Below are 27,519 nucleotides of genomic sequence, written 5' to 3'. Positions count from 1 at the left end.
CTTTATTTTCGGCAATAAAAATACTTAAAATCGTCTAAAATACAATATCTAGTTAATTTCAAACTAAATTTTTGACCGGAACCACAAGATAATCTTTATTTTTCAACACTATCGGTTTTCGGCGTAAATCCACATTTTATTTTTTCAAATGCTCTTATCTCGAAAACAGTGAGGCTAAATAAAAAATGTGAAGAATCAAAAAATGCTGGGAATTGTTCATAATATAAAATACAATAGTTTTTTGTTTTTTATTTTATACAAGTTTTTTATTTTATACAATATAATGTAAAGTAAAGAGAATGTGTTGTCCGGAAGTAGGGTGCTTCTTTCCCACCCTATGGGAGTAAATCGAAAAAGCACAAGTTCGCATGTATATGACTTTTTAAAGTACACTCAGGCAAACATTTTCCACCAGCTCCCATATAAATCTACTGACGAGGAGTTTACACCTTGGTCAAATGCTTTATTTCCTACAGTATTATCTTCATATAAAATTTGGATTTCTTCTAAGCTGAGTGTTTAATTCGTTTGTGTCGATTTAAACTGGTTTGATGGGTAAATGATTTATCACAATTGTCACAAGAAAAAGGTTTTTCTCCGGTGTGAGTTCGTTTGTGTAGAATTAAACTGGATTGCTGGGTAAATGATTTATCACAATCGTCACAAGAAAAAGGTTTTTCTCCAGTGTGAACTCGTTTATGTTCAGTTAAATAGCTTTTCCAAGCAAATGTTTTATCACAATCTTCACAAGAAAAAGGTTTTTCTCCGGTGTGAATTCGTTTGTGCATAATTAAATTGCCTTTCGAAGTAAATGATTTATCACAATCTTCACAAGAAAAAGGTTTTTCTCCTGTGTGAATTCGTTTGTGCATAATTAAATAGCCTGTCGAAGTAAATGTTTTACCACAATCTTCACAAGAAAAACGTTTTTCTCCGGTGTGAGTTCGTTTGTGTAGAATTAAATTGCCTTTCGAAGTAAATGTTTTATCACAATCTTCACATGAAAAAGGTTTTTCTCCGGTGTGAGTTCGTTTGTGTCGATTGAAACTGGTTTGATGGGTAAATGATTTATCACAATCGTCACAAGAAAAAGATTTTTCTCCGGTGTGAGTTCGTTTGTGTCGATTTAAACTGGTTTGATGGATAAATGATTTCTCACAATCGTCACAAGAAAAAGGTTTTTCTCCGGTGTGAGTTCGTTTGTGTAGAATAAAACTGGATTGCTGGGTAAATGATTTATCACAATCATCACAAGAAAAAGGTTTTTCTCCGATGTGAGTTCGTTTGTGTCGAATTAAATCGTTTTTCCAACCATATATTTTATCACAAAATTCACATGCAAAAGGTTTATCTTTAATGTGAATTCGTTTGTGTACAAATAAATTGCTTCTCCGAGTAAATGTTTTATCACAATCTTCACAAGAAAAAGGTTTTTCTCCCGTGTGAATTCGTTTATGTTCAGTTAAATAGATTTTCTGAGAAAATGTTTTATCACAATCTTCACAAGAAAAAGGTTTTTCTCCTGTGTGAATTCGTTTGTGTCGAATTAAATGGCCTGTCAAAGTAAATAATTTATCACAATATTCACAAGAAAAAGGTTTTTCTCCCGTGTGAACTCGTTTATGTTCAGTTAAACAGATTTTCTGAGAAAATGTTTTATCACAATCTTCACAAGAAAAAGGTTTTTCTCCTGTGTGAATTCGTTTGTGGACAATTAAACTGCCTTTCGAAGTAAATGATTTATCACAATCTTCACATGAAAAAGGTTTTTCTCCGGTGTGAATTCGTTTGTGGATAGTTAAATTGCCTGTCGAAGTAAATGATTTATCACAATCTTCACATGAAAAAGATTTCCCTCTAGTGTGAATTCGTCGATGTAAAATTAGACTTATTTTAGTTTTAAATGTTTTGTCACAGCCACTGCATGGAAAAAGTTTGTTTGCATTGTCATTTCGAAAATATTCTAAATCATTTTCATCTTGCTTAATAATTAGTTCAGAATGTAATTGTTCAAATTTAATATTTTTGTAATTGTTCGTCAACAATTGTTCATTCTCTTCCCCCTTTTCTTCTATTATTTCTTCTTTAATAAATACAGGTTCGATCACTTCATTTTCTTCAAACGGTTCTTCTTTTATTATAAATTCAGTATTGAATTTGTTTTCAAGTTTAATGTTTTCTTCATTAATAAACAATTCATTACTTATTTCATTGATAAAACTTTCCATTTTATTTGTTTTTTGATCACAATTCGTAACAAATTTTTTAAATTCGTAATAAATGTTTATGTCAACTGACAACTATTTTATTATAAATTCACAGGCGTTAAATAAATCAAAGAAATAAATATAAACTTGTGGACGTGGTTTATAAATGCACAGACGTTAAATAAATATAGACTGATAGTTGTGGTTTATAAATGTATAGACGTCATATAAACATAGACTGACAGTTTTGGTTGCAAATTAATAAAATGACTAGACCTTTTAAAATCACGATTCACTTTTATATCGGGCCAAATGATTTATAACCAATATGATAAAATGAATAAGAAATGTCTTCCATCTTAGACTAACTTACTGCTGCCAGTCCAAAAAAATCTCTCTCTGCTCTTGCGCTTATAACTGATAAAAAGAGCTCCGTATACTTAGCAGATAAAATTGTTATTTTTCACTCAAACTATTTCCATTAGTTTTCCTTAAATTAATGATTTTTTTTCAGCGTATAGTTAGCAGGTAGGAAATTAAATCCACTAAATTTTTATGTTATTTGAAAGGAAATCATTTGGGAATTACGATAAACACGGTTTCAGAGTTTGGGAATGTATAATTAATTAATTACACCTATTTTTTAGTTTATTTATAGGTTATGTTAATTAACCGTACATCTGAACCATTAATTGTTATATGGCAAAACTGTTCTTATTCAATTGGGAATCGTTTGGGAAGATTGAGGAATATAATTTTATTATTTAGGACTGATAAGTTTTCATTTAATTCATTAGTTTTTCAAAGCGTATACTAAACAGGTCAAAAATTAAATTTTCACCATTTTTAAGTTATTTGGTAATAATTTACCCGGAGACTAATCTAATTTATTTGGGAATTATATTAAGTGGATTTAATTTCCTACCTGCTAACTATACGCTGAAAAAAGAATCATTAATTACAGGAAAACTAATAATTCCCAAATTCTAAAATTATATTCTCAAATCCTCCCAAACGATTCCCAAATGAATGGAAATAGTTTGAGTGAAAAATAACAATTTTATCTGCTAAACTGATAAAAAGGCCTATTGGCAATGATGTTAAAAAATTTTACACACATTTAATCTAGAAACCCCATATACTTGACAGATAAAATTTATATTTTTCATTAAAACTATTTTTATTTAATTGGAAATCGTTTGAGAAAATTTAGGAATATAATTTTATAATTTAGGACTAATTAGTTTTCGTGTACGGAGAGTAGACTTTAGAGGGTATGGAGGGTAGAACCATCTCTGTATATAAAAAGTGTCCATTAAATGCGTCAAATTTGTGGCGCCACGTTAGCAAATGATAAAATTGCTGCTGTAATAGTGATGAACGATGAGTTCTAAAAAATCGATCTTTTATATCGATTCAGTAGTGTCTCGATTTTACATGAATCAAAAGACTGTAGTGCCCATAGGCGAATTTGTGAATTTGCGGCTGCGCAAAATGAGCATTTCTTACGTTTTTATATATAACAGTGGCAGTTGCTCATTGCTTCGCTGGGCAATTTCACCTTTAAAAATAAAGACTACCGCGTTATAAACTTCACTTCCTTTACCTCACCTTTTGTTCACATTTTGATGGGTTTTAATTTTTAGATGTGAAACCGTAATTTTTTTGAAAATGAAATTTAACTCATCTTGTATCCTTCTGATAATATAATAATGTATCTATCTTGAAAAATTTTTTAAATCGGTGAGATAAGTAGTTAATTCAAAAATGACAAATTTTCATAGAAACTATCATCCCCTTTTCATCACCAAAATGACGGAGTTTCATACAAACTTTCATCTCCTATATGACCCCCTTACAGAATGAATCTTCATAAAAAAGTGATACAGCAAACTTTTGTCTCAAACCATGAGCACGCATATATATCAATTTTTACATTTCACAACATTTTACAACTTCAAAAATGACAAAATTTCATATAAACTTTTTCCCCCTATTTTACCCTCTCGAAGAATGCATTTTTTGAAAATAGTCATACACTAAACTTTCGTTTTAGTTTATACATAATTTTTTAAATTTCTAACTTCAAAATTGACCAAATTTCATACAAACTTTCAACAATTTAGGGGATGAATTTCCGAAAACACTTAAGGTAGTACCTACACGAAAGTGATATTTCAAGAATTTCTCAAAACTCAGAATATAAAATATTTAATTCATAATACACATGCTGTTAAAATTAGAAGATGATTTACCATGCCATACATGAGATATTAGCAATTAAAAGTGACGCAATTTGTACGTGTACATGGGAGAAGCGTATAAAAATACACAAATTTACAAATATTATATTTATTTATCAATGAATGACGTTCACCATCTCTATGAAAAACTAATATAATGTAGAATACTATATTTAGAAAATATATAAAAAAAAATAAAAATTATTTACCATATAGTTTCGATAAAAAACTTAAATAAATAACTCGTTTTAGCGATGTTTTTTTGTGGAGAGGATATAAAAACTAATGGTAAAGGTATATATCATAGTGTGTGTGTGTATACGTATAGGAGATAAATTAGTGTGTAACTACAGTCTTGTGAAAGTAATATATGGTATATGTATAATAGTCATAGCACAGTTAATGCACTGAATGATAGTATTAGTCCAAAACTTTTTGACTGGACTGTCGCGGAGGAACTACCTTAAACGTCTATTAAGGAACGTTTGTGAAAAATTTCATGCTTCTATAGACTCAGCGGTTTCTGCTGTGTGTTGACCGATCAGTCTGTTTCTTCTTTTATAAATATAAATATAGACTGTAAAGAATGAAGATGGGTCCTACGTCTTCATTCAAGACCCCATTGATCTATGTTGCTCATTTACGAACTCACTTTTTACGCCCTTTACGAATTTCAGCTTGATATCTCTTTCCTTAGTTATCGTGTTCACAGACAGACGTACAAACAAACGAGAATGAACTAATTAGGTGATTTTATGAACATTTATAGGTATCAAAATTTTCTTAATAGCATCAATATTTATAAGCGTTACAAACTTGGGACTTGGGACTAAAATTAGTATAACTTGATATACAGGATGAATCATTTTAATAAATATCTCACTTTGTAGTTAATCAATTAAAAAATAACTTAAGCAAAAGTTGCAGACTTTGATGGGGGACATCATGTTCTGACATCAGAATGGACCTAGTTCTTCAGGTTGTTTTAACATAGGCCATTCATAAAGAACATTAATATTTGCAAGAAAACGTCTAGTTCTGCATTTTTAATATGTTGTTGGGACCACTATCAGTAGCGTCTATCCAAGTTTGCAGCTTCGAAAACCTATGTGCTAACTTTGCAGTACTCGAAAAACCTCTAAATTTTGACCCATTTTAGTTTTCTCTATATAAGTCGAAAACTATGCGTTTTTTTAGAAAATATCTTCTATAAATTTTTTAAATAGAAGAAAATTGCTACAATTCGAGACCAAAATCAGCTGTGTACCTTCAATACTTACCGACATAAAGCTCTCCGAAAATCGGCAATTTTTTCGAACAAAATGAAATTTTAATACTTGGTCTATTTTCGACTTTGATATTGGGGAAAATACTCATTTTATGGATAAAATCATGAGAAAAAAATGTTATTGCAAATTTAATTAGCTTTAATTTAAGCATAAAACGATGTCTTTAGGTCATATAGTTCACTCACAAATCTTAAAAATGTAAAAAAGGAGAAAATTACATTTTTTGCCAATTTGCTCTTTTTAGTTCTCAAAATGGTTTGAAGGTACTTTGAAAGCATAAATCATATACATCCACAATATATCGGATGCTAATCGCAAAATAACTTGTCTAATCGGTAATAGATGTGTTGTGGGACACCCGGTAGAAACTATGTTTCTTTCGTTTAAAATTTTTTTTTTTTTAATTTTCGTTCTGAAAATAGACATTTTCTTATTAAAAAATTAATTAATTTATTACTGAATAAAATAATAAATATTTATACACTCAATAAAATAATAAATGTCGATGACTTTAACATAATTAATCTAATTTAATAACAAAAAAATTAACAAAATAAATAAATTTGTTAACAATTACTAATGGCTAATCACAAAAAATACTCTTATTTTCTCTTTGATTTTAAACAACACATTATCAATAATTTGCATAAATTAAAATTACAAATTAACAAGATAAATCTAAATTGACACTTATTATAATCTTAAAAAAATATTTATTTACTACGCTTTTCTTTACTTGTTATGAAATATGGGAAAATTTTTCAAATAGTTAACTAACTCCCTTCGGCTAAAAATCATCATCATTTATCACTACTCAACTGACAATAATAATATGCGAGGTTCAGTGAAGTAGAGAGAGAGTATAAATGTCAAATGCAATTTTAAATTTAGGTTACAAAACTATAAAATTTGAAGAAATGTGTTTTTAAAATTTGAATTAATAACAATAATCGTTTTGAATTAAGCTCTTAAATTGATTGTAAATTATCAGAGATAACAATAAAATTAAGTAATTTACTAATTGTTAATAAATAATAAATAGAAGTGTTGTGTCAAGAATGTGTTCTAAAAAACAAAAAACTGTAAGTATTTCGATTTGTTTTGATTTGATTTGATTTACTTTTTTCTTTAATATGAATTAAAATAATTTTTTTTTTTTTTTGGATTGAAGTTTTAAAACCTTGATACATTTTGTGTTTTTTACATTTTTTTTAATATATTTTTATTCATGCATGATTTAGTTCATGATTGTCATGATCAGATTTTAATAACAATGTCATGTATTTTCAATTTCTGGTTTTTAAAAATTTATATAATCGGTGATTTCTTGTGAATTTCCAGAATAAATCAATGTTAAAAATTAGCCTTGATAATTAAAAAGTCGCAAATGATTTTTAATTAATACTATATCATTTTTTATTATACCATGTATATATGAAATATACATAGTATTATAAGTTTAGTCCCAAGTTTGTAACGCTTAAAAATAATGATGCTAGGAAAAAAATTTTGTCATAGGTGTTCACTAAATCACCTAATTAGTCCATTTCCGGTTGTCCGTCCGTCCGTCCGTCTGTGGACACGATAACTCAAAAACGAAAAAAGATATCGAGCTGAAATTTTTACAGCGTACTCAGGACGTAAAAAGTGAGATCAAGTTCGTAAATGAGCATCATAGGTCAATTGGGTCTTGGGTCCGTAGGACCCATCTTGTAAACCGTTAGAGATAGAACAAAAGTTTAAATGTTAAAAATGTTCCTTATCAAAAATTAAACAACTTTTGTTTGAAACATTTTTTCGTAAACATCACTGTTTACCCGTGAGGGCACCAATTAGGCGGAAATTTTATAATATGTACTATACTTGATTATCAGTTATGTATGTGTCACATGTTTGTATGTGTAATGTGATAAAGAAATCAACACTGACTATGCATGGTATTTCAATAATTAACTCAGTCAATTGTTTGTTTTCACTTGTTAGTTTGTTGATTAATTTCGAAACGATTTCAACCATATTAATTAATACAATGTAGGTACGTTTTCAGGGAATATTTATATAAAAATGTGTAAAATAACGTTTGTGATACACGAAAGCACTTTAATTAACGCACACTCGATTGAGTTTCCAAAGAATGGTTCGATTTGAGTTTCCCAGATTCTGTTCTTATAAATTTGGCAAGATTAAGGATGTACGAGCACCAAGGCAATTTTAAATAAAAAGCTTTATTTTTTTATATGAAGTTTGACTAATTCTAAATCGATTCTGAAAATTTTAAAGGGTGTTGCTCCATTATTTAAATAAATAAATGACTTCAAAAGTAGGCATATTTAACATTGGTTTTATGGTAAAACGGTAGATGGAGATGTGTTTTCATAAATTACAAAACTAGTCGGTGGAAAATTTAAAAAAAAAAAAACTATTAAAATTAAAGTAAAAAATATGTATGGTTCCATATCCCTTTAAGGGATGTTAGAGACTACTTTAGTCCATGTTTTTCGCTTTTCCGGGGCTCTGCATATTTCTTCTAATGTCATTCCAGTCCAAGCTTTTAGATTATCCATCCAGCCAATTTTTTTCCTTCCAACTGCTCGTTTAGCTGGAATTTTACCAAATAAAGCCACCTTGATCATATTATATTTGTTCGATCTAATAATATGCCCAAAGTAGCTTAATTGTCTTTTTTTGACGGTCTTGCTCAGTTCTGCTGAAAGTCCAATAATTTTAAGCACTTTACTATTTGTTGTGTATGTGTTTCATGAAATTTTTAGGATATTTCTATGTATATAATTTTGATGGTGAATTATATTATTGATTAACAAAATAAGACGAAAAGTAAGAATAAAACGAAAGGGACTTCAGGCTGAATAATTTTTGTGTTAAGGGGATGATTGGTCACTCCAATTTGTCTGACTGATTAAGTATAGTTTTTCAATAGTTATTTTAACTATTGATACTTAAGGATGTATGAGCATGACAACAATGTTTGATTTAAAGGCTCAAAATTTGTTTGTAGGTAGTCTTTTACTCAAAGAATATGTGGTTAAAATTTCAGCTTAGGTAACCGTGCAAATTTTTAAGAAAAAAGTCATTAAAAATCGATATAAAATACATTGGCTCTTATGGAGGAATCTCAAAAAACGACATATTTTGGAAGTTTCTGATAATTTTCATTTGGAATGAATGAAAACAAATTTTAAAAAAACTTTTTTTTAATAGAAAGTAAACATATTAGCAACGAATTAGAAAAAAAAAACCAAGTGTCTCCGTCCATATAAGGGATGTAAGAGCAGGGTAGATTAAGGGTTGAAATTATTTTTATCTTATTTTCAACTTTGATGATGAATTTTGTTATAACTTCATGAATGTAGACGAAAAATAAGAATAAAATTTTTCGATATGTGTCTTGGTTTTCGAAATATCGAAAGCTAAATAATTAAACAAAATTTTGAATTTTCGATATTTTGAAAATTAAGCCAGATATCGAAAAATTTTATTCTCACTTTTCGTCTTATATCGTCAAGTAATAATATAAATTTATCATCAAAATTGAAAATATCTATTTTTAAATTTGTGCCCCCACTACCATGCTCATACATCCTTAAAAATCAGACATGTAAAAATAAGTAAAGTTTATTTATTTTTTGTGGAGCTTTAAAGCGTCTGATAAAAGTTCTGGTCCATCAAAAGTGTCTGACACTTTGATACTACTTGAAAAAAATATTCTACAAAAAGTTTTTGAAAATCAGCCATAAAAATTTAAGTTAAACAACTATTATTTTTAGTTACCTTTCTCACCTGGTACCTGCCCAGGTGTCACACGGCAAGCTCCACAAGACACTCGAGACGCTATTCAGAACTAAGGTTTCATCTGTGTTAAAATAAATTATGTCTGATCGCTCTGGGATCTTGGACTAGTATGACGGTAATTTGAAATCATGCGTGAGAAAAATTTCCGAAAACTCCTGTAAAACAGTATAAAAAATTTCTGCAGCTTGCCAAATAACTTCCATAACGACCGCGCAAACGTTACACAATATTGATAGACAAGGATAAATCATTTTAACAAATTTATTTCATTCATATTATCACAATTAATTAATTACTTTAGGAAACTATTAATTTTAAAGTATATAATAAAAAAGTGAAAACAAACAATTGACTTAGTTCATTGTTGAAATACCATGCATATACAGTGTTGATTACTCTATCACTTTACACATAATACATGTCACACATACATAACTGATATTCCCATATAATACATACTATACAATCTACGCCTAATTTGCGCTCTCACGGGTAAACAGTGATGTTTACGAAAAAAATGTATCAAACAAAAGTTGCTTATTTTTTTATAAGGAATATTTTTTAAACATAAACTTTTGTTCTATCTCTAACGGTTTACAAGATGAGTCCTACGGATCCAAGACCCAATTGACCTATGTCGCTCATTTACGAACCCGACCTCGCTTTTTACGTCCTGAGTACGCTGTAAAAATTTCAGATTGATATCTTTTTTCGTTTTTGAGTTATCGTGTTGACAGACAGACGGACAAACAACCGTAAATGGACTAATTAGGTGATTTTATGAACACCTATACCAAACATTTGTTCATAGCATCAATATTTTTAAGCGTTACAAACTTGGGACTAAACTTAGTATACCTTGCAACTTACATACATGCATGGTATAAAAATTTGATTAATTTTACATTACGTAATATGAATTTATTAAAAAATAAATTGGCCACTGGTGAGATCAAATCATAGTTTTTTTGCATAGTAACCAAGCATGTTAGTCTAAACAAATTAAAGATTTTTTGAAGAATTAATTTCCAGCAAGCTGGAAATCTTTTTAGTATACCTTGATTTGGTGCTAAATGCGTATAATCCAAGTTTTCCCAATCCCAGAAGATGTGTATAGCTTTTAGGAGCCAAATAACTGCAAAAATTTAATTATTTTTTCAGTTATTTGGCTCCTAAAACTATGCACATCTCCTGTGATTGGGCAAACTCGGAATACACGCATTTAGGACCAAATGAAGGTATTAAAACGATTTCCAGCTTGTTGGAAATTAATTCGAAAAATTAATTAAAATTTTTCGAATTAATTTCAAGAATGCTTGAACACCAAAGTTTTGTCCTAATTTGCGCTTTGGCCATAGTTTGCCGACTTTCATTTACAGCCTATGTATTTATGATTGATCATTTGAGGCGCTCTAGAGACCAAACACGTGAACCGATTTTAATCATTATTATTTATTACGTTAAGCGATTTGTCTATTTAATAGCTATTCAATGATACTTGGCATAGTTCGCTGATATTCATTTTTTCAATTTTCATTATTTCCATATCTTCGGTAGCACTTGCAAGGTTAATACAAATCGATTGACGTCAGAATCATCAAAATCGGTACACGCATTTGGTCTCTAGTGTGTCACATAGAAACACACATACATTGTTTTTCCAAAATATGGCGTCTGGTGGTCGTCATATTGAATTATTATTACTGCCATATCTTCAGTAGCACTCGCAAGGCTAATACAAATCGATGGATTAGTGTGCCACATAGAAACACAACACTTAATATGCGGTCTGGTGGTCACCATATTGAATGTAAAAACATTCAAATATTTCAAAAACTTGTAATAATTTTGAGTAAAGACCATTTTGAGTAAAAATGCGAATTTTGTCATGAAAATCGTGTATGCGTATAAAAAATATTCTTAGCCACTTTTTCTGATAGTTTTTTTTCGATATTTCTAACCGCCTCTGACGCTAGGCTAGGAGTTTCGGTTTGATTTCGGTTAATTTCTCAGAAAATGTGATTCACTAGCCTGAATGATTGAGCAATATTTCAAATCGATATTCCTTAAAAGTAACGAAAATATGAGAGTGTCTTCATCTTAAATGCGACATAATCTATATGTAAATATTTTTTTTGGTATTAAAAAAATATTTTTTATCTTTCAACTAAAATATAAAAATTCCCCAAAGTAAGCATTTTTTCTAAGTAGGATTAAAAAATTCTATAATTTTTTACTTACTATAAATTAGTAGTTTGAAAAAAGTTCATACTTTTTTTTAATGAAAAAAGCAAAAAAGTTCTATTCCATGAAGCTTGGTAAGAGTAACAAGGACACAACTATGATTTTCACATTCATTTTCGGGAAACTCCAACGTCAGAAAACTTTTTTCCTTTAAGATATGTGATCACTAAATAAAAATCGACTATTCTTTAAAATATGGTTAAAATTTGATACAATTTATTTCTAATGCAATAATATTCCTTAAAAAAATTATTTATTAATTGATTTTTCAAAATTTAATTTTCAGTAAATAAATTCCCAGTGATAAGCGCACATAGAAAAAGTTGCTCTAATTTTATAATGATATAGATAACAATAATATTTGTATTTACACAAAAACAATAAATTAGCCGATTACGCAATTATAACATAAAAGATAAGAAAATTAAATTGGAAAGATTCATTTGAATTAACTACTCCACATTTTTTGAACTTATTTTAATAATTTCATAAAATGCAACACTAATCGCTTGATTTATTAAAAACTATACTGTTTTAAATAGTTCTTTACTTTTTTCCATGACCACCTAATGCCACTTACTTTTTGGGCTAGTTGGAGGTTTTAACCAATTTTTTAGAAAATTACAAAAAAATATTCAATAAAAGTTAAACTAAAAAAAAAAACTTTTAAAACTATCGAATTTTTTTATTTTATTTTATTTTTTTTTTCGAGAATGTTTCAAAAGATAACTAATTGAATTTACCTGCAAATTCAACTTCCTATCTTTTTTAGTTTTGGGGAAAATGGACATAAAGTTTTTTTCCTAATTTGCGCTCCCACGGGTAAACAAAGATGGTTACGAAAAAACGTTTCAAACAAAAGTTGTTAATTTTTTTATAAGGATTGATTTTGACCTTTAAACTTTTGTTCTATCTCTAACGGTTTACAAGATGGATCTTTTTTATTTTAATAATTTGCAAGAAATGCGCCATTTTAAAATTGGCATATCTCGGTCAATTTTGAAGCTAGAAAATCGAAAAAAACAAAAATGCACAATTAAATCAGCTAAAATTTTAATTGAAGTTATTGTTTTCACTCCGTTTTGCCAAAATCGAGTTTTCATCAGATCTAGACGTTTTAAGGTGTCAGGAAGCTTCCCTGGCTACTTCCGCGAGGGTGTCTGTATGGCTGTATGTATGTATGAGTGTGTGTGTGTGTGTGTGTGTGTGTGTGTGTGTGTGTGTGTGTGTGTGTGTGTGTGTGTGTGTGTGTGTGTGTGTGTGTGTGTGTGTGTGTGTGTGTGTGTGTGTGTGTGTGTGTGTGTGTGTGTGTGTGTGTGTGTGTGTGTGTGTGTGTGTGTGTGTGTGTGTGTGTGTGTGTGTGTGTGTGTGTGTGTGTGTGTGTGTGTGTGTGTGTGTGTGTGTGTGTGTGTGTGTGTGTGTGTGTGTGTGTGTGTGTGTGTGTGTGTGTGTGTGTGTGTGTGTGTGTGTGTGTGTGTGTGTGTGTGTGTGTGTGTGTGTGTGTGTGTGTGTGTGTGTGTGTGTGTGTGTGTGTGTGTGTGTGTGTGTGTGTGTGTGTGTGTGTGTGTGTGTGTGTGTGTGTGTGTGTGTGTGTGTGTGTGTGTGTGTGTGTGTTTTTTTTTTTTTTTTTTTTTTTTTTTTTTTTTTTTTTTTTTTTTTTTTTTTTTTTTTATATAGCGAAGGAAATTCATTTATGAATCTCTGGCTTAGATGTTTTGCCTGGTATGTCGGACTCGGACATTAACTTAAGATGACGTGTTAATGCTAATACCGACTAAAACCTCCGCTATCCTCTGAACTCTGGTCCTCCACGGTATCCGCCGTTAGGCATTACTTCGTGGGGGGAGAATTTAGCTACTGCTTTTTCTTCTGCTAGCTAAGATGTTATTCCTTCTTTCTTCTAGCTGTTGTCCTGTGCCCTTCTTCTTTCGATGGAACGCAAGCCTATGAGGACTTCTGTTGCAAATGTGCTGATGGCGTTCCAAGAGGCTCTCGATGACAACATTGCTTCTACTAGTGTCTCTGGTTGAATACTCTGGTGTAAGATACTTTCGAGTTGATCACGCAGTGTAGAAAATCGCGGACACTCGAAGAAAACATGCTTCGCATTTTCAAGTACTCCTGGGCAGGACGGGCACTCCGGAGAATTATCGTGCTTGAAACGGTGTAAATACTCTCGAAAGCAGCCATGTCCTGATAGCATCTGTGTTAGATAGTAGTTGACCTCACCGTGGTTACGATTCAGCCAAACATCAATTCGTGGTATGAGGTGGTGAGTCCACCTGCCTTTCTCTGCAGCATTCCATTGACGCTGCCAACGTGCGATGCTCTTCTGTCGTTCTTCTGCCTTGAGTTCTTCAGCACTCAGTGTGGTTGACGCCTTTCGTTGATAAAGGTTCTGTCTTTCCTCAGCTAGAACTCTAAGAGGTAGAGTTCCGGAAATGACACACACCGCTTCCTCCGATATTGTGCGAAAAGCGCTTGCGACTCGTAGTGCGCTCATCCGATATATTGGTCCAGCCTTTCTCCAGGAATCTTGCGTCTTTAGTGCGTCAGCCCAAATGGATATTCCGTAAGTGAGTACCGATGTGACTACTGATGACAATAGTAGCCTACTGCTCTGCTTTGGGCCTCCGACGTTCGGCATCAATCGTGCGACACTAGCTCTCACTACTGACGCTTTCGTGCAGACGTGTTCGACTTGCTGCTTAAAGTTGAGTCGGGCATCAAGCATCACTCCCAGATACCGTATATGAGGTTGTGATGTGATTTCTTGGTCTCCGACTTTCAGCTTAATTGTTTCAACTTCTTTACGGCTGGTAATAAGCACTGCTTCGGTCTTCTGCTTTGCCAGTTGTAGATTCACTGTGTCCATCCACTGGTTGATCTTCTCAAAAGTGATGTCAAACAGGTGTTGTATCTCGTCAAGGTGTTTGGCGACGATCACTGCAGCAACATCATCGGCATATGCTACCAGTTTGACACATCTTGGAAGATTCAATCTCAGAAGGCCATCGTACATGATATTCCACAGGAGTGGACCAAGAACAGAGCCCTGTGGAACTCCACCGGTTACATCATATGCTCTTGGACCATGCTTCGTGTCGTATTTCAGCACTCTATCTGTGAAATAACTAATCACTAGTCTGCGCAGATATGCTGGTACGTTTTTTTCTTCAAGGGCTTGCATGATGCAGTCCCAGTTAGCGGAATTAAAAGCATTTTTGATGTCCAAGGCGGCCACCAGGCAGTACTTCTTCGTTCCACCCTTCCATCTAGTTCCTGCGATTGCTTCCTTGGCCGTATTAACAACCAGATTGATCGCGTCAAGAGTTGATCGTCCTTTCCGGAATCCATACTGGTTGTCTGCCAGGAGTGGATCGACTACTGTATCTATTCGTTGATGGATTATGCGCTCGAATATCTTACCCGCTGTATCTAGCATGCAGAGTGGTCGGTAAGATGACGGTTCTTCTGGCGGTTTTTTCCCTTTAGGTAGCAGTACCAATCGTTGCTGTTTCCACTTACGAGGAAAAGTCCCCTCCTTGAGGCATGCGTTGTAAGCGTCTAGAAATAATGTTGGTGCTGCCTTTATGATGGTCTTCAAGGCTATATTAGGGATTCCGTCCAATCCCGGAGCTTTATTATTTCCTACACGATTACAGGCCTCCAGCAATTCTTCTTCAGTGACCGGTGGAATGTCTTCCAGTTCGCCTGGCATTATCTGTGTGTGTGTGTGTGTGTGTGTGTGTGTGTGTGTGTGTGTGTGTGTGTGTGTTTATGTGTGTGTGTGTGTGAATGTATGTAAACCTCTCATAACTTTTGAACGGCTTGTCCGATTTGATCGCGGTTGGTGCCATTCGAAAGGGCTTGACCAAACTTAGATTTTGAGGACTATTTGGACCGATTCGATAGATTTCGAGAAATCTCAAAAAAACTGCAAAAAAAAAAAAAAAATTTTTTTTTTTTTTTTTTTTTTTTTTTTTTTTTTTAAGTGGTTTTTTTTGAATAACTTTTAAACGGCTGTATCGATCAATTCCAAAAACTAATCACCTCTCAACATCAAAAAACCACGTCGATCACCACTAATCCGGTCAAAATCAGTTCATTCGTTCGTGAGTTATCGTTGACGAAAGAAAACCCAAAAAAAAAAAAAAAAAAAAAAAAAAAAAAAAAAAAAAAGGGTTTTTTTCGGAATAACCTCAAAATTTTTTGTTCTATCAATTGAAACTTAAAGATTCTTCATGAAGCTTCAAAAACTGCGTCGAATGTCACCAACCGCGTGAAAATCGGTTTATTCATTCTAAAGTTATCGAGTCAATACTTAGCGGGAAGTTACAAGGATGACCTGCAGGGTCAACCGTTTTCCAAATTTTTTATTATTACTTTTTGTTTTTGTTTACTTTTAATCATGTATACGATATTTATTTACATAATGGTTTCTCGATTATAATTGATGATTTTTAATACATACAGCGTAAACTAAATATTGACAAATATCTTGTCTAGTAATCTTAATTAAAGAGAATTGAAAAAAAAACACTCGAGCCAGGACTCGAACCCGGACTTCTTGGATGTCAAGCGCCCTACCAATTAGGCCATTCGAGTTCTAGACACAGAACGCAATTTTTTCAACTCATTGAATTTTTATTTTTACTTTGTTTATTCACTTATTATTATTACTTATTGTTTTTGTTTACTTTAAATTATGTGTACGATATTTATTATTTACATCATATTCTCTCGATTATATAAATTTATTTATTTTTTTAATATTTTTATTTTTCAAATATTTTTGATATTTTTTGTGTACTAGAGTAAGCGACTTGACCTAACTTTTCTCAGTGAAATAATTAGAAAATCCAAAACTATTGCTTCTATAAAAATTTTGTAATGAACCTTTTTTAATACTGCTATAAACTTAATTGTTTACGAGATATTTTATAAAAACCTATTCTTGCGAGGATTTTGCAATGGTCTTTTCATAGGTTATTTCTTGCATCCAAATAAAGATAATTCCGATAAAAAAACTTCACTTGGATTTCTTAAGCAGAAAAATCTTTATTTTCCCGGGCTATTAATGTTAATGTAATTAAAAATTAATACAACTGTTTGGGAATTCCAAATTTTAGTAATGTTAATTTTAAATAATTAAAAATTCACATTGTATAATATTTATAAATTTTCCACTCATCATTAACAAGTGACAGCAGATAAAAATAAAATTAACTTTGCTATCGTATAATCTAACATAATATAGTGTGAACGCGACAATACTTTTACATACGTATAAAGTATACACTCCCACTCAATTATAGTTTTTTTGGACTTTTTAGAACAATAAAAACTACTGAAAATAAATAAACTCCAGTTATCCCATCTATTGTGTTCACTTAATAATTCGTCTATCTATCCTTGTCAATTTTTAGTGACATTTCGTTTATCGACTAACTTCATGGTGTTAAAAAATTGTAAGTAACTTCAACATGTAGTTTTCGTGTCATCCTGTGCGCGGGCATCTTAAAAATTCACTTCCATGATGATTTGCGGTCTCTCCATATTCTGTTAAGTTGATGGTGTGGAGCATGAAGGTTATAAAGAAGGAGAAAGATCGCTATGTACTAAAGCATTAGCGCACCTGTCCCTGAAAATTTGTAGAATTTATAGTTCATTTTTAAGCCACCAGCCGCGCTGTCATCAAGAAGTAGTATCTGCGAAGTTAGCTGTTGTTGTTAGCATAATGTACAAATTGATATATCATTTTAAATTAGCGCACAACAGCCCGCTTTTATTGATACTACCTAGCGGTCGCAGCGCCTCACTTATTTTATCCATATTTCGGGGACAATATTTTCTATAGCGATCGTTCTCCTTATAAGCTTCATGGTGTGGAGCATTAGGGTCATACTCACAACAACGACATGTTATTAATTGTATTTACAAATAGTTTAACATTTGAAAATATGTAATTAAGATACAGAAATGGTATTTAAATTTTTATATCTATAATAATTATATGGAATTAAAATTTAAGCTATTTATGACTACTTATAAAATTCCGTAAAAAATTGAAGGATAATAATTATTTTGATTAAAACATATATCAAATATTTTCACCTTTATTTAAGGTATTTCGATACCGATAAAATGAAAATGATCCAAAAAAATTGAAATTTTATTTATCAATTAATCATCCTTTTTTACTTTGTCTTTTGTGAAAAATTCAAATCGATTCTCTAAACGGTTTATGAGGAATTAACTACCAAATGTAGTGTTTTTACCAAAAAAGCAATTCTCATAAAAATACAGTAACCTTGTCGTTTGAAAATAGGAGTTAGTCTGCATCAAATCAAAAATCGAAAAATCCGTGAAAATTTTGGATTTTGGCTTGAAAATTTTCAAACAAAAATTTTGGAACTCTAAAGCACTAGTTTTTTCATAAATCCTTTTGAGAACATTTCTCAAGTAGACTTAATTTGTTACAATATCAGACGAGAATGAACTCTGTAGATCCAATACTTTCCGAGATAAAGCCTTTCAAAATTTATGGATGTAACTTTATACATTAGACTTAGAGCTATTGTCAAATCCAGTAGTTCTGATTTTTAGTCAACTTGTTTAAGATGTTCCAATGAATAATCCAAGTTGGTGACCTCAAGCGTCGAATGCAACTTTGTCAAAAATCGAGAAAACCCGTGAAAAATTTTGGCTTTTTTTCTGATTTTGGCGATTATAACCCTAAACGGCTAGTTTTTGCAGTACCTTTTCAAGATGTTTTTAAAGTAGACTAAATGTGCTACAATACGAGACTAGAGACTCGTCACTGAAGACCCAGTAGTTTCCGAGAAAAACTACTTTTGACCAGAGTACTTCGAGTGACGTCTGTAATATTGCAAAAAATTGCGAAGTTAGAAAAAATTATTAATTTTGAACAGCTTTTTCTCCGCAACTATTGGGTCTTCAGTGACGATTCTAGTTTCATCTTGAAAAGGTACTTCAAAAACTACCTCTTTATAGTTATTTTCGCCAAAATCTGAAAAAAGCTGAAATTTTTCACGGGTTTGGTTTTTTCGATTTTTGACAAAGTTGCGTTCGTCTGTCGAGGTCACAAACTTGGATTATTTATTGGGACAACATCTTAAACAAGTCTGCTAAAAATCAGAACTACCGGATTTGATGCAGACTGTAATGTATAAAGTTACTGTAATTTTAAACCGTACTAAGATTTGATATGGATATTCACAAAAGACCTATACAAGAGTGATTAATTGATAAATAAAATAAATTTTTCTTATCATTTTCATTTCAACTTTTGAAGGTATTTCGATACGGTGAATCGATAATGATACGAAAGATCTGACTTTTTTTCAATCAATTTATAAGACTTTTTATGCGTCTTTTTTGAAAAATTCATATCGATTATCTGTACGGTATAGTTAAAATTAACTATTGAAGTCAGTGTTTTTACCAAAATAAGTTTTTCGTTTGTATGCAAAGTTTTTAATTTGGTATGATTTTAAAGCTTAAAAGCACTTATTGGTTAAAAATTCAACACTTATTACGACTTCTTCATATACCACCATATAATGTAAAAAGGTAATAATCATGTTATTAATTTATCGTAAACCGTACAGAGAATCGACTTGAAATATATACAGAACTAGCGACCCGCCCCCGCTTCGCACGGGTGCAATGCTGATACTAAATACACTACAGAAAAACTGTGAACGTTGTATATAAAAACATATCGGCCCGCTCTGGCTTCGCACGGGTATAAAATATATAGCCTATGTGATTAAAATCGATCCAGTAGTTTTGCTTTATTCATTACTGCCCGTGGCCCGCACGCGTTAAATTTGGAGTAAAACAATCCCCCTTTCCCTATACCATGAAGATTTCCTGCTATCTTTGGAATATCTAAATTCATACACTACATTTTTACTTATTTACTTTTTACATTTTTAACTATTAACCTCAAAAATAGCAGTACTTCTCCACTATTTAATGGATGTTATTATACATATAAACCTTCCTCTTGAATCACTCTATCTATTAAAAAAAACCGCATCAAAATCCGTTACGTAGTTTCAAAGATTTAAGCATACAAAGGGACATAGGGACATAGGGACAGAGAAAGCGACTTTGTTTTATACTATGTAGTGATGCTTACTAAATAATGATTAATTGACACACAAAATTTCAGTTTCTTGGTAACACTTTCGTTTTGGTTTCGAAACGCCTGAAGGCTAAGATTGCCATTTTGTTTCGTTTTTGGCTATTTTTGAATAAAAAGTATTTAATTTGAAAAAAAGACTTATTCTGAAAAATAGCATAGTTTTAGGTTTTAGCGTGACATGCTGTATAACTCGACTAGCTGTGAAAGACGCGAAGATTTAAAAATTTATTTAAATCGACTCTTTGATGTTTATGAGTATGTGTAAAAGTATGAAAAAATTAGCAACAAACTTGGGGAAACATCCCTATTTGTGGCTTAAATGGGAAATTATTGTGTTTCTTGAAAAAATTATTAAATTTTTTCTTTTAGAAGCCGGAATTAAATTAATTGTTAAAAATATACAGATTAGACTATTTTAATATATAATGGTTAATAGATTGCTTTACTGAAAACCAATCAAAAAATAACTTAAACAAAAGTTGTACAGTTTGACATCAGATTGGACCTAGTTTTTCAGGTTGTTTTAATAGTCAATTAAGATCTTAAAAGGTAAGAGATAGAATAATATTTTAAATTACAAAGTTGGTCTTCATAAAAAAGCTAACATTTTTTTTGAAAATCGTTAGTTTTCGGAAGAAATGCGAATACAAAATGTCATTGTTGCATTTAATCGAAAAAATACACACTAGGAAAAATGCTTTAGGTAAAAGCTGTCAATGGAGGATATTTCCATCTCCTCATGACAAGAGCTGGGCAGTGACAGAGAAGATGAGATATTGTCTCCTGCTCCCTCCCCTCTCTGACAGCTCCTGCAGTAGTTGTGATACACTGTCAGGTCCAGACGTTCAGCATGCCTGCCGCCCAACCAATGTCCTGTAATAGCCGCTTTGCTAACAGAGGACCCTAGAAGGTTTATGAGATATCCGGAACGACTACGATTGTACTCAGGCCATATCTATCTTGTAGTACCACAAGTACGCTCCTCTCTTTATCTAACATTGGCCCTTTTTAAGATATTCTCTTTAAGGAGCAGCTTGCAGGTTTCACTGTATATTTTTAGGAATTTATTGGGTTTTGCTAATTTCATGAAACATGATACTGTGCGTAAAATAAAAGGTTATGATAAGTTTTACTTTCAATGTTTACTAAAAATTTATAAAAATTTGTAGTTACCTGAATTGCTTAAAAAAATTGTTTATGCCAATATTCCTGTGTCCTTGCAGGTATCTTAAATCAAATAAGATAAACTTGAAAAACAATTAACATTTATATTAACATCCATTTGTAAGTATTTTAAATAATAAGATAATCATATTATTAGGTCATTAAAAATAAGTAAATATGGTAATAACTCAAAAATTTATTAGTTTATAAGTAGATCTGCATTGCTAAAAAATTTGCGCAATGAGAAATTTACTTCGTTGACAAATATTTTAATAAGTGTTAAAATACCTTATATACCGGTGTGGAAAATCAGTGCTTGTATTATTTTTATAAATAAGCTAAGTCTAAAAAAGCATAAAGATTCATGTAAGATAAGAAGGCGGTCATTTTCAAGATTTTTTTTCAGTTTCTTGAAATGTATCTCTTGTACCTCCTTAATTTTATCAGAAAGGTTTATTATGAAACTAGAATCAATGGATTCACTATTTGAAGTTACCTACAAATTTTCAACTCTTAATCTTTTATAGTTTTTGAGAAAATAAACTAAAGTTTCACCTTAATTTTGATCCTTATGGTAAAACAAAGATAATTACAAAAAAAATATTTTAAACAAAATCTGTTAATTTTTTCATAAGGATCTGTTTTAAAATTAAACTTGTTATACTTTTTACGGTTTAAAAGATGGATCTTAGCGACACAAAACCCAATTGACCTATTTCGCTCATATACGAACTCGAACTGATCTATTACGTCCTGAGCATGCTATAAAAGTTTCAGCTCGATACTTCTTTTCGCTTTTTAGTTATCATCAAGAGGGAAGAGCAGACGAAATGTACTAATACGAATTTTTTATCAATGCACATACCTAGACCATTGGATCCGTTTTGATACCGAAAAAGGGTTGGCCCATCCCCGGCAACTACTCTATGAACTATTTGGAATTGTTTGAGAACATCAGGAGTGCTTTGACGTCAACGGACTTCAGGTTGAAGGGGTCGTCAAAGAAAGACTGGCTCGAGTAAGTCCAACTCCTCGTGACAAGAGCTGGGCAGTGACAGAGAATATGAGACATCGTTTCTTCCTCCTCCTCATTGTGATTGCTCCTGCAGTAATCATGATACACTGTCAGGCCCAGGCTTTCAGCGTTACTGCCGCCTAGTCTGTGTCCTGTAGTAGCAACAATTTTGGTAATAGAGGCTCTTAATAATAATAATAATAATAATAATAATAATTATAATAATAATAAAATAAAAGAGAGGTACCGCAAATAGGTCCCTAGCATCTAGACCAAGAGTCCCCTGTGCCCTCCTTGAGAACGACCTGTCACCCGAAGACGATCCGTCTTCGGGTAGGAGGCGCTATTAAAATCGAATGGAGGTAAAGGATTTTGTCGAGGCCAGACGTTTGTTCAATGTTTCGGACCCGAACATTCTGAATCTAACGTCCTTCAGATTTCTGCAGGTGCAAATGGAGATTTCTTCATCCTTCATACAGGCTCTACAAGTGGAATCATTAGAGATCCCTATGTTATGAAGGTGATAGTTCAATCGACAGTGTCCGGTCAAGAGTCCCACCACCCTTCTCAACTGTGCTCTAGTAAGTTTCAGAGGAGCACAGTCGAATGGTCTAGCTGTGGTTATACACATTTTGTATTGTCGCATGCCTTGCGCAAAGTCTCAGTAATCAAGATGGGCTTGTCGTAGTCATTCTTTGATTCGGTAAATTACAGAACATCTTGCTATGGGAATGACAGGCTCATGTGAAAGGGGCGTCTGAGACAAATAGAGGCTCTTGAAAGTGATATAAGTGTCTTGTAGTACCACGAGTACGTGCCTGCTTCCATTTAAGATTGATTTTTTTTTATAAGATATCCTCTTTGAAGAGCAACTTTCAGTTCGCAAATGAAACTCCCAGATGACTTGTTTTCGGCATCATTGTGCCATTTCTAGCAAGCTTGTCGGCTTCACAATTTCCCTTAATGTCCCTCTGTCCAGGTAACCATACAAGGTTTACATTTATTTGTTCCACTAGCTCGTTTAATAACGTTCGCCATTCCAGTAGTCGTACCTAAAAATAACAAATTTTTGAATTATTTACTTATTTTTAATGGCCTAGTAATATGACTGTCTATTATTTAAAATATTTCCAAATAGATATTAATATAATTATGTTAATTGTTTTTCAAGTTTATCTTATTTGATTTAAGATACCTACAAGGACACAGGAATTACATAAACAATTTTTTTTAATCAATTCAGGTAACTACAAATTTAAAAAAAATTTTAATATTCATTGAAAATAAAACTTATATTTTCGGGACATTATCAGTTTCTGAAAAAAAAAATTAATATCAACCTCATCGCAAGATCAAATATGGCGAATGGGGCGACGAATGTGACATAACTACCGTACGGGGTTGAGTGGTGAAGTTGACACAAACGCATGAGTTGTTTGTATGAAAGTAATATACTGTCTAACAAATTTCAAATGTTGTTGTTTTGAAATGCAATATAGAAATGCAGACAATCTTCTTTTGATTGGTTCTACCACTTATAAATATTATAACAATTATAACAAAATACTGATGTGAATGTCACAACCACATGAGCAGGTTAGGTTTATTTAAAAAAGATTAGATTACTTCTAGTCGGATTTGACCCAGAGGCATATGGATTGCTATTGAGTTTAGTGTCTGAAGTCCAAACATGGTATATATTATAAAAATGAGCAATAAGTTTTTTCAAATTCACTGTAAGTTAGTAACAACAATCTTGATGTAGTTTATACAATCACATATAGACTAGATATAACAGCTATGTGTTCGACAATAAACAAATCCTATATTCAAAGCAAACGCTAAGCAATTTTCTTTTAATTCATCGATTCGCTTTATTTACACGATTATTTATTCCAATTAAGTACAATTTTATTTTCCATCAATAAAATTCATGACTTTAAACTAAATTCAATCTCTTTCATAGAAGTAATATTTTTTTTAATTTAACTTTAGTGATTTTGTATCAATGAATTCATATTTTAAATTCAATCCCATTCTATTGTAAGTACAAATATTTAGCTGTACTTGTTCCAATCATAAGGAAATTGTTTGAAAGTATTTTTACTTAATTTAACATTGATATTTATATAAATAACGAAAATATAAGGGTGTCTTCATCTTAAATTCGATGTACTGTATTCTCTGAAATATTTCATATACAGTGTATTAGTACCTATCGCAATTTCTTAAGGAAAATTTAACGTTACAAAAAAAAAGACACAACTCTAGTAGGCCTTGAGCTAGAACATTTTTTTACTCAAAACGACGTGTCACACAAAAACTATGAAGTTTTGGACAAATAAATTACTTTTTACTAGCCATTTAATTAGTGAATCTTTGAAAGTACAGCTCTTTAGGCCATAATAATATAATATATTGTCCTAGAAACCTACTGTAGTGACATCCATTGTTTGGAGTGTCAATTTGTTGGATCTCATATAGCTCATATGATAAAAACTATTGGATTTGTGCATCTATATTATAATTAGTTGTCTATGGTAACTACAATCATTCATTGATGATGACAATATTCATTTTATGTCATAATAAGTATCTATTACGATACTAACTTTCTGATATTATGTTAAGGCAATATGTGATTGGCCTGTTAAAGTATGTAAGATGGAGGTCATTTAATTTAATTAATATTATTGTTAACAATTAAAAAATTTCCAATGAATTTTCATAACTAGAATTTTTATTTGTGACCAATAAATTATATACATGTTTATTTTAATATATTTAATTGTACGTACATTGTTCCAGATTTCAGTAAAATTAGAATAGTTTATATCTAACAAATTAGTTGTAGAATAAAATGGGTACTTTGGTAATGATCTTTATTTTAAAATCCTGAAAATTCTTTTCTTTTTTCAACCATGCGCGGTTTTTTTATTGTTATTATATTAAAGGAGATAATGATTAACTTTTTTTCGTAGACTTAATAATTTAAAAGCAGTACTGCGTTAACAACTGTACTGCGTTTACACTTTCCTTCTTTTTGTCCGAAGTTTTATTTTTTTATTTCTTTTTTAGTCCTCTTAAATCTATTTGGGTTCCAACACCGAAGCCCTTTATGAAAATAAGAAAAGATGGTGGGGCCCCTAGACGAACGCCCGCGCCGTGATTGCCTATATGATACATGTGGCATTGTTTTAAAAGAAACTGTTAAAAAGAAAACGTAGGCGGAGGGGACAGCTAAATCGATTGCAGCGCTGTTATCTTATAAAATTTGCAATAAATAATGCGTTTTGTTTAAAATTATTGAAAAATAAAAATTAATTAAACTTGCTGCATTAGAAATTATAAAAATAAGGCACGAAATTGCATATAATATTTTATTAAATGTAAATAAACATAATTACTTACTTAAATTTGTTAGAAAATAGGAAAAATATTAACTTTTCAATGTAAAATTATATTAACTAATGGTACAGTAAATCTGGCATTTTGACTGGAAAAAATTACAATACTGACTCTGAGGTTATAGATCGTTAAAGGGGCATGTAAATAACTTAAAAAAAAATTAAGAGAATTTTTCGTTCCGCTGTTTTTGAGAAAATCCAAAAAAATGGGAAAAAAAAATTTGGAATGCGTTTTTCTCGGAATCTATTGATTTAAGGGAAAAGTTTTTCAAATAAAAAATGTAGAAGACACTGTCAGCTACATTTTATGTCATTGGAGCAACGTCATACGAGTTAAATTACAAAAAGTAGGTGGCGTTAAAGTATCAAAAAAAGGGTTTTCCACGGTTTTCATTAAGAAAAAATGATTTTTTTGTAAAAGTGTAAATGAAAAAGTTGTTTAGCTTCAACTTTTAGCTTCAACTTTTATTTAAACAATTTTTTTGTAAAACTTACCGTTTTTGAAATACAGCTTGCTAAAAAATCTAAAAGTTAAGTTTTTTAAAATTTTGAAAAGGAGTACTTGATTTCCTTTTTATTTTCTTGGTTTATTTTAAACATACATTGTTTTACTATAGCTCGGAAACGGTAAGTTTTTTAAACGGTAAATTGTTTAAATAAAAGTTGAAGCTAATTTTGAGTCAAACAACTTTCTCATTTACACTTTTACAAAAACATCATTTTTTCTTAATGAAAATCGTGAAAAACCCTTTTTTGATACTTTAACGCCACCTGCTTTTTGTAATTTACTAACTTTTCCCTTAAACCAATAGATTCCGAGAAAAACGCATTCCAAATTTTTTTTTCCCATTTTTTTGGATTTTCTCAAAAACAGCGGAACGAAAAATTCTCTTAATTTTTTTTTAAGTTATTTACATGCTCCCCTAACGATCTATAACCTCAGATTCAGTATTGTAATTTTTTCCAGGTCCGGCCTTTTTTTCGTCTATATTGACTGAATCATAAGTGGTGTGTTGTTACTATGTTGTAAAGAGTTAGCATACTCACTGCATAATTACAAAAAAATTAAAACCGTCAAAAAAATTTTAAAATATATTTTTTATGGATAAAATAAGTCGATACCGAACATGAAAGTCGAAAAATTTGATTTCCATTACGACGAATTCAAAAAGCCGGTAAAAAAATTTGCAACTCTTAATTTTCATTCTTGGAAAAAAGTTCATACTTGAAGGTTTTCCATACAGTACCATAAAAGCTCTGATTATGGCGATTAGATAATATTAAAACTCATATAACCATATCACATAATAATACAATCGTAAGTGAGAGTTACGATACTTGCTATTTCATTTTAAAAAAATTTGAAACCTTTGTAAGAATTTCAAAATTGTTCTTTTATGGACAAAAATAAATCGATATCATACACGAAAATTGCAAATTTTGCTTTCTATTACGGCGGCACCAACAAGCAGCTAAAAAAATTTACAACTCTAACTAATTTTTTCAAATATTATTTTCGCTTCTACAATTAAATTAAATCCGTTATTTACCAAGCCTTTAAGATCTTAGAAACCATTAACTGCATTTGCAAATCATGGTGAACCTCTTTTGTCTAATGTGTCCTAGTTCATGTTTAGTCCCAAATGTATTATTAGCTTAAATAGCAAATTATTAATGTCCTGATAACAAATTAATGTATTCGCCTCGAAGATCAAATTAAAAAATTTTATGATTTGAGGATAACTCAAGAGAAATATGTTTTTATAAATATAAAATTTACACTATAGGTCCATAATGATATTAAAATTCTATGATTATTTTAAATTACAAAGAAATTGATCTCCGTGTTTTTCGACGATTTTTTTGTTTGTCATACTTTATCTGTACGTTAAAAGAAAAGTCAATGATTACACAATAAATAAAGAAATGTCAATAAGTTTAAAAGTATCGAAAATATTGTATTC

At 31.2% G+C, this 27,519-nt stretch overlaps 2 protein-coding genes across 3 annotated transcripts in view; one reads left to right on the top strand and one right to left on the bottom strand.

Moving 5' to 3' along the window:
• Positions 1 to 234: 234 nt before the first annotated feature.
• LOC123290777 (gastrula zinc finger protein XlCGF57.1-like) lies at positions 235 to 2,565 on the bottom strand. Its single transcript, XM_044871100.1, has 2 exons — positions 2,532 to 2,565; positions 235 to 2,131 (listed from the first exon to the last, which is right to left on the bottom strand). Exons 1-2 carry the CDS (start codon positions 2,563 to 2,565, stop codon positions 507 to 509), a joined length of 1,659 nt encoding a protein of 552 aa, XP_044727035.1. The 3' UTR covers positions 235 to 506.
• Positions 2,566 to 6,675: 4,110 nt separating this feature from the next.
• The window catches only part of LOC123305875 (bifunctional 3'-phosphoadenosine 5'-phosphosulfate synthase), a 52,596-nt gene continuing 31,752 nt past the window's right edge, over positions 6,676 to 27,519 (top strand). Inside the window, exon 1 of one of the 2 annotated variants that reach the window (XM_044887714.1) lies at positions 6,676 to 6,821. In XM_044887714.1, the coding sequence (XP_044743649.1) occupies positions 6,798 to 6,821 (24 nt within the window). In that variant the 5' untranslated portion in view covers positions 6,676 to 6,797. The remainder of the gene's footprint in view (positions 6,822 to 27,519) is intronic. The other variant, XM_044887713.1, reaches the window with a different exon arrangement.

The sequence above is a fragment of the Chrysoperla carnea genome, chromosome 1 (assembly GCF_905475395.1).
Source record: "Chrysoperla carnea chromosome 1, inChrCarn1.1, whole genome shotgun sequence".
NCBI classification, from domain to species: domain Eukaryota; kingdom Metazoa; phylum Arthropoda; class Insecta; order Neuroptera; family Chrysopidae; genus Chrysoperla; species Chrysoperla carnea.
This window is presented reverse-complemented; position numbering and strand designations above follow the sequence as displayed.